Below are 10044 nucleotides of genomic sequence, written 5' to 3'. Positions count from 1 at the left end.
TGACATCATACTTTATCTGTATACTGATGCAAGCTGCATAGATAAAGTCCTTGAATATACAATAGGTATCATGAGGTCTGCGTCACAACATAAGATTATGTAACTCATTAGAAAATGTATCATATATTCTAAACATGTTTCTAGTCGAATTAGCCACCTAAATCAAGGATAAAGGTCGCTCGAGCTTGAGACTAGCATCTTTGATGTAAACATCATGTTTCTTTGGCAAGGCATGGAGATATCCATTCACACAGATGGGTGATCATATGATGATGCACTGAACAACCCTCTCTCGAACTATCCAAGTGGTTCGAACTTATCGAGTGGAATAGTCCGTAGTTATGGTTGTACACAATTAGTCCTCTGACCCGAGACAATGTAGGGGCTATACCTATTAGCGTGCACTTTGATCCGTTTACCGACTCCATCGAGGGTCATCAGGTGGCGAGGTTGGGTGTAGTTTCGAAATACGTAGAAGCAAATGCATTATAGTCGGGGATTCACCGTTCGCCTACGAGTGAAGATATCCTATGTGATCTGATGAGTTAATAGTACAAGGAGTCTCTGGACAGAGAAATAAATGTGCTTTAGGGAAATGTGTTTTCCTAGTTGCACATATCATGACACTATTAGTGCTCAAAGATAAATCACATCATTATCGAATTCATATGCAACTCTCGATATACCAATGATTGCAGATTTGATCGGGATATATGTGTTGAAGGGACCGTGCTGTACGCTAACCATGACTAAAGATTCACGGCCATCACCTTAAGGAAGGAAGGAAGAACATTTTGGCAAACGAGAAAATTAGATTTGCTTATTTATGGATTAAGAATCCATAATATTGATTAAGAATCAATAAGCACAAAATTAACAAAATCTTTCCAATTTCAAAAGGGCAAAGTCACGGCCACCTTATAGGAATTTGTGTGAAAAATTTCAACCACTTTTTATCTTCCATCCCCGCACCGCTTTGTCTCTGGATTTTAGAAATTCGGAGGCTGCAATCTCAACTCATAAATCATTTGGATTTTCTAGTGTAAACCATGCGAGAAAAACAGTCTTAGATCGTGGACTTAATTAGCCGTTCGCAGGGATATAGGCTATCATAACATCAATAAATTGAATACATAATCAAAACTTAAACAAACCCAATTGTGAGTCTTAAAAATTTAACAAAACTTTACAAATACGTAATTGTTCGAACCATGTGAATATTTATTTTCGCCTTACCGCTGAGAAAAACAAATAGATGAGATGTAGAAATCCATTTCACCTCCACCACAAATTCAGATTGTGTTTAAGCTAAAATATCTCCTCTTTTGCCTCCAAAATGGCCCACTTATATCCTCTCTTGGCTTTAAAAAATGTAAGCACCAAAGGGAAAAAAAATCGAATCAAAGAATTTTTTTCATCTCAACCCGGGAACATACACATACCCATCCAAGTCCAGTAGGAGAACTTGTTTGAGGGTCTGAGAAATGGCTGGGGTTACTTCAATTAGTCCACACACATCTGCTTCTTCTTCTCTACATCCCAAGTTTCATTCTTCAACTCTTGCTTACAGTTTTAACTCTAGCGTCGAGTCTACTGGTACAAAAGTGGGTAAATTATCAAGAAGCTTTAGGCCACTCAGAATTCAAAATGCAGCCACAAAACCTGCCAAATCACCAGGTAGATAAGATACAACACACGCAATCTCTATAATTGTTAATCTGTATCAAGCTGAATGTGTCAGTTCTTTCTTTGGGAGAATCAGCTGAAGAAGATTGGAAGATTAAACGACAAGTTCTGCTACAAAAAAAGGTGAGAAAAACAGGTGTAGTTAGTTCATGTTAGGAAAAGTAACTGAGGAGGAAATTGGCCAAAATCATTTATTCGTTGAGCTAAAAATTTTAAAATCTACAAAACCCTTTTTTGTTTTCTAATAACTTCCCAATTTTAGGCTGTCATTGTATACTTGGGCAGTCTGTTTGGTGAGAAGTGGGTATGGATAACTGGACTAAGTTTTGCAGGTAAGGAGTGTGGATGTAAAGGAAGCATTGCGGCTCACAAAAGAAAATAACTTTGTCATTCTTGATGTACGGCCAGAGGCAGAATTCAAAGAGGTGAGTCCTATTTCACCAGTCTCTCTTTTAGAAGTCCTAAAAGTCGAGAGATGTAGGTTATTCTAGACATGGCAAGCAGAAACTCATTGGAGTAAATCCCATATGATTCTTGGTTTTATGCGAATGAACAAATTTCAGAATCAAAAGTATTGGTGGACAACATTTAAGATGTTAGGATAGTTGAACCACCGAAATGGTCGTACAAAAGGGTGCGGTGCAGATTTGCATTTCAATTCGCTCCATCTTACTGCTTGATTGTTGTTTGGTGACAGGCTCATCCGGAAGGTGCTATTAATGTGCAAATATACAGGCTTATAAAGGACTGGACTGCATGGGACATTGCAAGGAGAGTAGCATTTGCGTTTTTCGGTATTTTTGCGGGAACGGAGGAGAACCCTGAATTTATCTCACGTAAGATGCAAACGACATTTAGACTTGGTACTCCTAAGAAAAACGAAATTTATTTACTTGACGGCTAAGGATTGTGCAAGCAGGCGTGGAATCAAAATTAACCAAGGATTCAAAGATTATAGTGGCATGTTCAACTGGAGGAACGACCAAGCCTACACAAAATCTTCCAGAGGGCCAACAGTCGAGGTTCTCCTCAACTCTACTTGTATTTCCTAGCTAGCTATCTTCACCATCCCTAATACCTAGAGGCGTGAACAGATTCCACCCTCTCCTTCTACTGAATTTCTTGGTTTGTCTTTGGTTTTGCCGTGATGCAATAAAGATGCATCGAAAGACCAGAGAAATAATCAATACAGTACCATAACATATATTATTATTATTCTTCAAACACGAGAGAAAATGGGTATAACTGTTAAAGATTATTGACTTAGTCCAAACTCCACCCTAAAAGCTAGCTCAAGATGCGAGATTATCCAAATTCATATGTACAGCTCCCAAGCTTAATCCAGCCAAATGATAGTCTGAAACGTGAAATTAACAAGATATTAAGCGGGTGACCCATAAGCATAGTTCAACATATAATGGTGGGTCTGGACTCTGTTAAGATTATGAGAGTCTAACTTCTACCTAAAAGCTAGCTCAAAGGAAGAGAATTGTCCAAATCTATATATAAATCTCTTAAAAACTTAATAAAACTCTTAAAAACTTAACTCAGCCAACGTATCTAACAATAGCCTATTTCGAAGCACAAAGAACACTTTAGGCATATGAGCATGGCAAAACCTAGGATTTTTTTGCGCCTTATTAAAAAGATGGGCCATCCTAGAAAATGATTTGGTGGATTGAAATATTTAGAGAAAATTCTCACATACAACCAAATATGTATTTTAAATATTATTGAACACCATTAAAATATAAATACTCGTTTGATTACAGACAACTGTTATCTAGCATTTCTGTTGGGCCATAAGCTATGAGAAGAGCCCAAATCCTAAAGACTCCCTAAAAACTCATCGGTCACTCTGTACTTGTTTGTGGAGTTGACATGGGATCACTAACAATTATACATTGAAAGATTTATTGATTTACCTTCCCTATGTTTAGAGACTGCTTAAAAAGTGCCGAGTCTTTATAGACCACCAGCGTGCACTTTGTTGGGTAGCCGAGCCTTGGCTTACATCGAGAGCATAGACCTCTGGGCTTTCAATAACTTCAGGTGAAACATGATTCATACACAAAAAATAGGTTTAGGGTCGGATGTGAGGCCAGGTTTAATTTGAATGGTTTGTGATTCTCATCTTTTGACAAGGGCAGCGTGAAGCTTGTAGTCTGTAGGAAAGCATCTGCTGTATTCATGTAACCTAATTAAGTAGAAGGTCTTCAAACATTTGTAATACTACTCAATGCAGGTCATTCATAGCAGCTTACTTGCTGGTTCTCAACGGCTACACAAATGTGTATCACCTGGAAGGAGGGCTTTATAACTGGTTTAAGGAAGACCTACCAACAGTATCTGAAGATTGAAGCTCAGTCCGAAAAAGTTATCTTGAGCAAGTTGTAATGTGATTGTTTTTTAAATTGAGATTTGAGTCTTACTGAGTTCTACATAGGTTAAAAAAATCAAATCGATTGTAGTGGACATCAGTTTATCTTCCAAGAAGGATTGATTTTAATTACTTCAGAGATCAAGCTCCTGCAGTTTTCAAAAGTTTTAGAGTTTTTTTTTATGCTTACATAAATGCATGCATCCACCACAATAAACTCGATCATGCAACTGTTGCACTTGAACATCCCAAAATAGCCGAAAGTTGTCTAAAATTCTAACAGAAGAACATCAGCATGAGATCTCCAGATGGCTAAAGTTCATAATTATTCTCTACACAAATGTGTATTTTGTATCAAAGACTAGAATAACTACAGAGAACAAGGTAAGCTTTTACAGATTCGTAATCTCACAACCTTAGATTGAGGGACTTCACACAGCATCGTGATGAGGCAAATCTTCAAAACTTTCTTAAGTGAATTCATGATGTGGGTGCACCACCGAGCCGGTACATTGTGATTTCTTGTTGCTTGAAATATCGACGGTCCTCTTCATCCACAAGTACAAGGTTCAAGTAGTACTTTACACTAAATTTGTTGTTGATGTTTTGATATGTTGGGGTTAGCTCATAGGGGCTAAGGAACAATCTTATAGGAATTGATTCACCTGTCAAAGCAAGCACTTGTCCAATGAATTATCCGACTTATCCAAAAGTTACAGCAGATTGGAACCTTTTCCAAGTAAATAAAGACATAGGCAAACACAAAAAAGAAAGGGAAAAACAAAGAGCATACTATCACGAATCAAGAGGAGCCACAAAGAGAAGAAACACTTACAATGAGTCTTCTCACCTATTAACTACAAGCATATAGGAAAATTAAGAATAGTTCTTAATGTACCTCTGACTGGAGCACCATCCATAAGTTCGAACTTTGCCAGCGTCTCTGTCTCAACATGGGTGTTAGTCCCTGACCCTGTCGATTCTCTGCGTCTAATCTCAAGATCCATATTTTTAATCTTAATTCTTACGAGGAGAAAATATATTTTGCCTAAAATAACATCTTTCAAATCGTACCTGGATATTAAAAAATTCTGATCAGTATGAGATCGTTGGCCATCTTTAATTGCAAAAGAAGATAAAAACTAGCACTCAATAAAAAAAATTTGACTGCAGACAGGGTTTGCTGATCCTCAAATGGTTGTGTAAAAATACCCATTAGGTGAAACCCGGCAATGTCACATAAGTGACCAGGGCTGATTAGACCCTAAAAGAAATTGAACTGAAAAAAACCAAAAAGAAACAGTATTTGAGTTTACTCACTACAAACACCAGAATTCAGTTCCATCCCAAACTGAAGGAGGTACATTGGCTTGATTATTAATTAAAAGGTAGTATGTGGTAACTTACTTGCTCTTATTGTACTCGAACTCAATATGAAGGCAGTCTTCGATTCCAACTTCCATCTACAACCAGAAGATCGAGATTATTGAAACATTTCTATACAGGTATAAATCAAAGGAGAATATCCTCAATGTTGCATAATGTGTCAGAAATAGTTGAAGATTATGATCCAAACATCCTTTAGATCACTTGAATAGTTGCACGCTCAGAAGAATTACAGTCACTCGGAAAACATGAACACAAAAGTAAATATAAATAACAGTATACCTTGATGCTGGTGTTGATCGATGGAGAGGGAGTATAATTCCTAACCTGATACACCACAAAACAATTGACTAAATCAAATGAGTAGATCACAGATATTGAAAGCTCATTAACACAAGGCAGTTTTGAACTCAACAAAATGACAGATGCACTGCACAGTAAAATATGCAGAAAACAGAAACTGCTTCCAGAAACAATCTCTTTCCTCTCCAAAAGTAAACTGTCCTTGTTACTATTCAATCTCAAGTACACTGGAGGCTCAAATCCAGAAGATTAGGATGGAAAATTAAGTTAGAAATCACAGGCAACACAAGGCATGAAAGAGCCTCCAACAATAATGCCACTCTAAGTTCATATAAAGAGAAATTACAGATTCTCGGATGAGGCAAGAGTAAAAATTACCTCCTCTAACATAGAGATAAGCATTTAAAATATTTTCTTCCCACAAGATTAAATTATAAGTGTCATTTTTTCCAAGGAGTGAAACAAACTAGTCCCTTTGTTTTTATTTTCTGTAGACATTTTATCTCAAAATAAAAACAAACACCATCACCTATTTTCATTCTCTTTTCCCCAACACACATTTTCGTTCATTTTCACATCTCCCAACATAACATTCTCTTTCACTAGTATTACGTTATATTCTAGCTCAAGAATATATTTAAAAGTTAAAATAGTTTTATCCTATATTTTTTTACATGATTTGTTATTAAAAATTCTATTTTCATAAAACAACGCTAAACAACATTGATTCTCACAAAATAGTTCCCAAAGTATTTTCCAAAATTCCCAAAACAAAACCAAACAGCCTAGTGGATTTGAGTAGTATCAAATTTTCACCACCACATCAGGGTAATGATCCACTTAAACAATATTCAGAAGAATAGTGAGTGCCTTAATACATGTCCTCTAACTGGAATTCACTGCATAGGATACTTTAAAAATTTTAGGAGAAGATTATATTCACCACAAATTCTTGATATTCTATTATGCTTCCAGCATAGCCCCAACTTATTGTCACCTTCAGGACATACCTGAAACAAGCACATCATTCTAATAAAGTAGGGCTAAGATTTAACATCTGACTCTGGAAAATGAAAAATAAGAAATCAAATGCCAGAACAAGAGAGAAGGCAACAAGGACATAATCTTTCTGGGCTTATTCACATTACCAAGTCTCTATGCTGCAACGGAAAATAGTTGTGAGTTTTCGCAAACAGATGCTTGATATATAACTTTATGCAATCAATCTATATGCCAAGAAAAGCTTAAAAAATTGATATTACAAAAAGAGCATGCAAACTCAAAAAACCAGATGTTTCAACCAAAAAAAATAAACAGAGTGATACATCACAATAAGTCAACTCAACCTCCCCTCCCCCAGCCGCTACACTTGGAGCTCACAAACAGAACCAAAAAAAAAATCTACAACTATCGACAAATTACAATTACAGCAGTCAGCAAAAGAATCCAGAATAGTTTAACATAGACGTGAAAACCAAAGTCCTTGGTCATAGGCGGTCAATCTATTCCTAATCTTAAATATCTAGAAACATGTTTTTCCCCCACTTTCTGCTTTACGCACTACGTATGGTAAAAAAATTGAGCACACATCATTTTGCCAGTACAGAAACAGCCAAAACATATAGTTACTGTACAGGATCATAAAATATACAAAAATAACTCACCTAAGTCGCACATTTACTCCGTTGTATGTCTCATATGGCATCTCAATAGTTGAAAATTCGAAGGGAAATGTTTTCTTTTCATATAATTCCCCAGGAACATCCAGTTCACGGACTATATGCAAAAATAGAAGATGGGTTAAAAGGATGTGAACCTACGAAGCAGAACAATGAGTAATAAATAAATGATAGTACTTACCCAGAGAAGTGAAGTCGTAGAAGTTGCCTCTGTCAAAAAACATTTCTACAAACAGAAACTAATTGTGATATTTGTTCAGTCTACAATATTTCTGTATTCATAATTAAGTCAATCTTACATAAAAAAAAATAGGGAAGTTCAAGATGAAGTGGCAACCAAAAAACTTACTTCGTCTAACAACACAGAAGTAAAACTGAACCTGAATGCTCTGAATAACATCGACAATATCATGAAGAAACAAACCTATTTGACCAAGAAGCTCTACTTTGATTCCATTGTGTTCCACCTTCTTCCCAGAGACTGGTTCAATAGATATCTGAAAACACAACTCATGGGTGGACATCCACATTATTAACAAACCAAATTGTAAGCTAAATTTTTTTTGTTCCGAATTGATAATGATAATACAAGTAAAAAATACCTTTCCAGATATATTTTCTTGGCTTTGGAAGAGTGGGGCCATCACCGTACCACCACCACCCCCCTTCTTCAACGGGACCTAAAATAACAATGGTACATGTGATATAGAAAACATGAGCCTGTCTTTCCATTACTGACAGCAGATAAAATTAGTAAAGAAATCTTAGTTACCAAAGCAACCATCCAAACTGAACAAACATTCAAAACATGCGTTTTACTCACTCTGTTCAGTTACACTCTATTAGCTACAAATAAAATGTCAGGAAAACAAGTATAGACATCAACTCTTATGAAAATCAAATTATAGATTGGTTAGATAATTATGTGCAACAAACCCATCCACTAAACTTCGTTAGAGAATGTAAAGGAACAGATATGATATAGCCCCGTGGTCGCTTCTGCCCATCAAAATAACATAAGAAAAATACACAAGCATAAATTCGTAGTTCGTCAAGTACTTGGAGAACAAAGAAGTTATAAAGGCTGAAATGTACACCTGCTTTCGAGCTTTCCCATCCGCAAATGTAACAGATATGTTGCAAGCAGGCTTAAAGGCTCCAATAATATAATTCTGGAACAAGCACACCAAAACTCATAGAGCCATGAAATTCAACAGCAATAAAAATATAATCATCATCGTTAAAGCTAGCACCGAAACGTTACCATTGCTGAAATCTAACGCTAACGGAATGTAAACTCCTAATGCAACACCTGCAACAAAATTCATCAAAAACTTAAGCTCGATAGCGTAATTGAAACAAACAACCGCAAATCAAACAATCGCGCTTCATGAACAGAAAGATTTCAGGTTGTAATATGAAATAATTTGGAAATTGCTAGTATTAAACGCAAAATTCGAACACCACCACTAACATAAGGAGATGCAAAGATCTTTACTGAAGATCAAAAGAGTGAGTGAAGTGAAATGCGATCACATCGAGAGTTAATGGAGACAAAGTCGTCCCGAGTCCAAATCCAAACCGTCCAATTCTTCCATAGGGCGTGTTTGGTTAATAAAACAAAGGAAACAAAAATGAATTTGGGCCCATTTGATACTGATCCTCGCTTAGGCTTATGCTTCGGGTCAGGTTAAGCTTTAATTAATTATGTTCATCCAAGTGAACTCAATGCATGCAACAGTGCTGGCTATTTGCTTCTGAAGGGAATAGGGGTGGGTACGGTACAGTATACCGTATCGAAAATATCGGTATGGAATTTTTTCATACCGATACCGATACCGAAAATTCGGTATACCGCACATTCGGTATACCGAATTTTCGGTATGAAAAAAATTCATACCGGTACCGTACCGACACCGAAAACTTTATCGGTATACCGAAAAAATTGTCGGTATACCGAAATTTTTTCGGTATACCGAACTGAAATTTAAAAAATAATAATAATAAAAAATTATTTTCGGTATTTCGGTATATACCGAAATACCGAAAAAAAAAATATTTCGTACCGATACCGATACCGAAAATTTCGGTACGGTATCAATTTTCGGTATACCGATTTTTTCGGTAAGTTCGGTATTTTTTCGGTACGGTTTTTCGGTATTTCGGTATTTCGGTATTTTTTCCCACCCCTAGAAGGGAACGCGTTCCACGGTGATAAGATAAACAGAGCTCCCTCCTCTCATTTTTATATATCTCTTCTTCGAGTTTTTTCTCATCTTATAGCATTTGATTGCTTAGTTCTATAATATTTGTGTGGTGTTTTGTTCTCCTTTATTAAGAGAGTGTGTGTTCTTTTTGGTAACATAGTGAGTGATTGTACACCGTAAAATATTATAGTGGAATTATTTTCATCTTGTTTGTGGTTTTTACCCTAATAATTTTTGCGGGTTTTCCACGTAAATCTCGATGTCTAGTTTATTCTTTATTTTCATATTTATTATCTCAAATTTTCGCACGTGGGACCAAGTAGTGGTATCAGAGCCTTGATTTAAAATTTCTTAAAATTCTGAGTATGCTATGTGATTGCAGCCTAGACTGATCTTGCACACC

The 10044-nt window shown here is 36.3% G+C and overlaps 2 protein-coding genes across 5 annotated transcripts; one reads left to right on the top strand and one right to left on the bottom strand.

Annotated features, from left to right (window-relative positions):
• The first annotated feature begins 1377 nt into the window (after positions 1-1377).
• On the top strand, positions 1378-4205 carry LOC142532176 (rhodanese-like domain-containing protein 14, chloroplastic). The gene is made up of 6 exons (XM_075638442.1): positions 1378-1677; positions 1763-1809; positions 2019-2111; positions 2384-2522; positions 2606-2708; positions 3932-4205. The coding sequence occupies exons 1-6, from the start codon at positions 1485-1487 to the stop codon at positions 4044-4046; spliced, it is 690 nt and encodes a 229-aa protein (XP_075494557.1). The 5' UTR covers positions 1378-1484; the 3' UTR covers positions 4047-4205.
• Positions 4206-4320: 115 nt separating this feature from the next.
• LOC142532175 (vacuolar protein sorting-associated protein 26A-like) lies at positions 4321-9153 on the bottom strand. 4 transcript variants are annotated; one of them, XM_075638441.1, is made up of 12 exons: positions 8902-9153; positions 8699-8746; positions 8532-8606; positions 8037-8114; positions 7859-7931; positions 7616-7660; positions 7420-7531; positions 6699-6765; positions 5735-5779; positions 5474-5529; positions 4965-5140; positions 4321-4731 (listed from the first exon to the last, which is right to left on the bottom strand). In XM_075638441.1, the coding sequence occupies exons 2-12, from the start codon at positions 8699-8701 to the stop codon at positions 4547-4549; spliced, it is 915 nt and encodes a 304-aa protein (XP_075494556.1). In that variant the 5' UTR covers positions 8702-8746; positions 8902-9153; the 3' UTR covers positions 4321-4546. The 4 variants fall into 4 exon arrangements, with proteins under 4 accessions (XP_075494556.1, XP_075494553.1, XP_075494555.1 ...); XM_075638438.1 differs by having other exon boundaries at positions 8899-9152; XM_075638440.1 differs by having other exon boundaries at positions 8933-9152.
• Between the last annotated feature and the right edge of the window lie 891 nt (positions 9154-10044).

This window comes from Primulina tabacum, chromosome 18, assembly GCF_025594145.1.
Source record: "Primulina tabacum isolate GXHZ01 chromosome 18, ASM2559414v2, whole genome shotgun sequence".
Lineage (NCBI taxonomy): Eukaryota > Viridiplantae > Streptophyta > Magnoliopsida > Lamiales > Gesneriaceae > Primulina > Primulina tabacum.
The sequence above is the reverse complement of the archived record's forward strand: the minus strand, read 5'-3'. Positions and strand labels throughout refer to the sequence as shown.

Excerpts from the sequence above, each read along its gene's own strand:
- LOC142532176 (XM_075638442.1), top strand. The coding sequence starts at position 1,485 with ATGGCTGGGGTTACTTCAATTAGTCCACACACATCTGCTTCTTCTTCT. Across the intron at positions 1,810-2,018 it reads AAGTTCTGCTACAAAAAAAG|GTAAGGAGTGTGGATGTAAA; the intron begins GTGAGAAAAACA and ends TAAGTTTTGCAG. Across the intron at positions 2,709-3,931 it reads CCAGAGGGCCAACAGTCGAG|GTCATTCATAGCAGCTTACT; the intron begins GTTCTCCTCAAC and ends TACTCAATGCAG.
- LOC142532175 (XM_075638441.1), bottom strand. Across the intron at positions 7,932-8,036 it reads AAGAAAATATATCTGGAAAG|ATATCTATTGAACCAGTCTC; the intron begins GTATTTTTTACT and ends TTGTGTTTTCAG. Across the intron at positions 5,530-5,734 it reads CGATCAACACCAGCATCAAG|ATGGAAGTTGGAATCGAAGA; the intron begins GTATACTGTTAT and ends TTCTGGTTGTAG.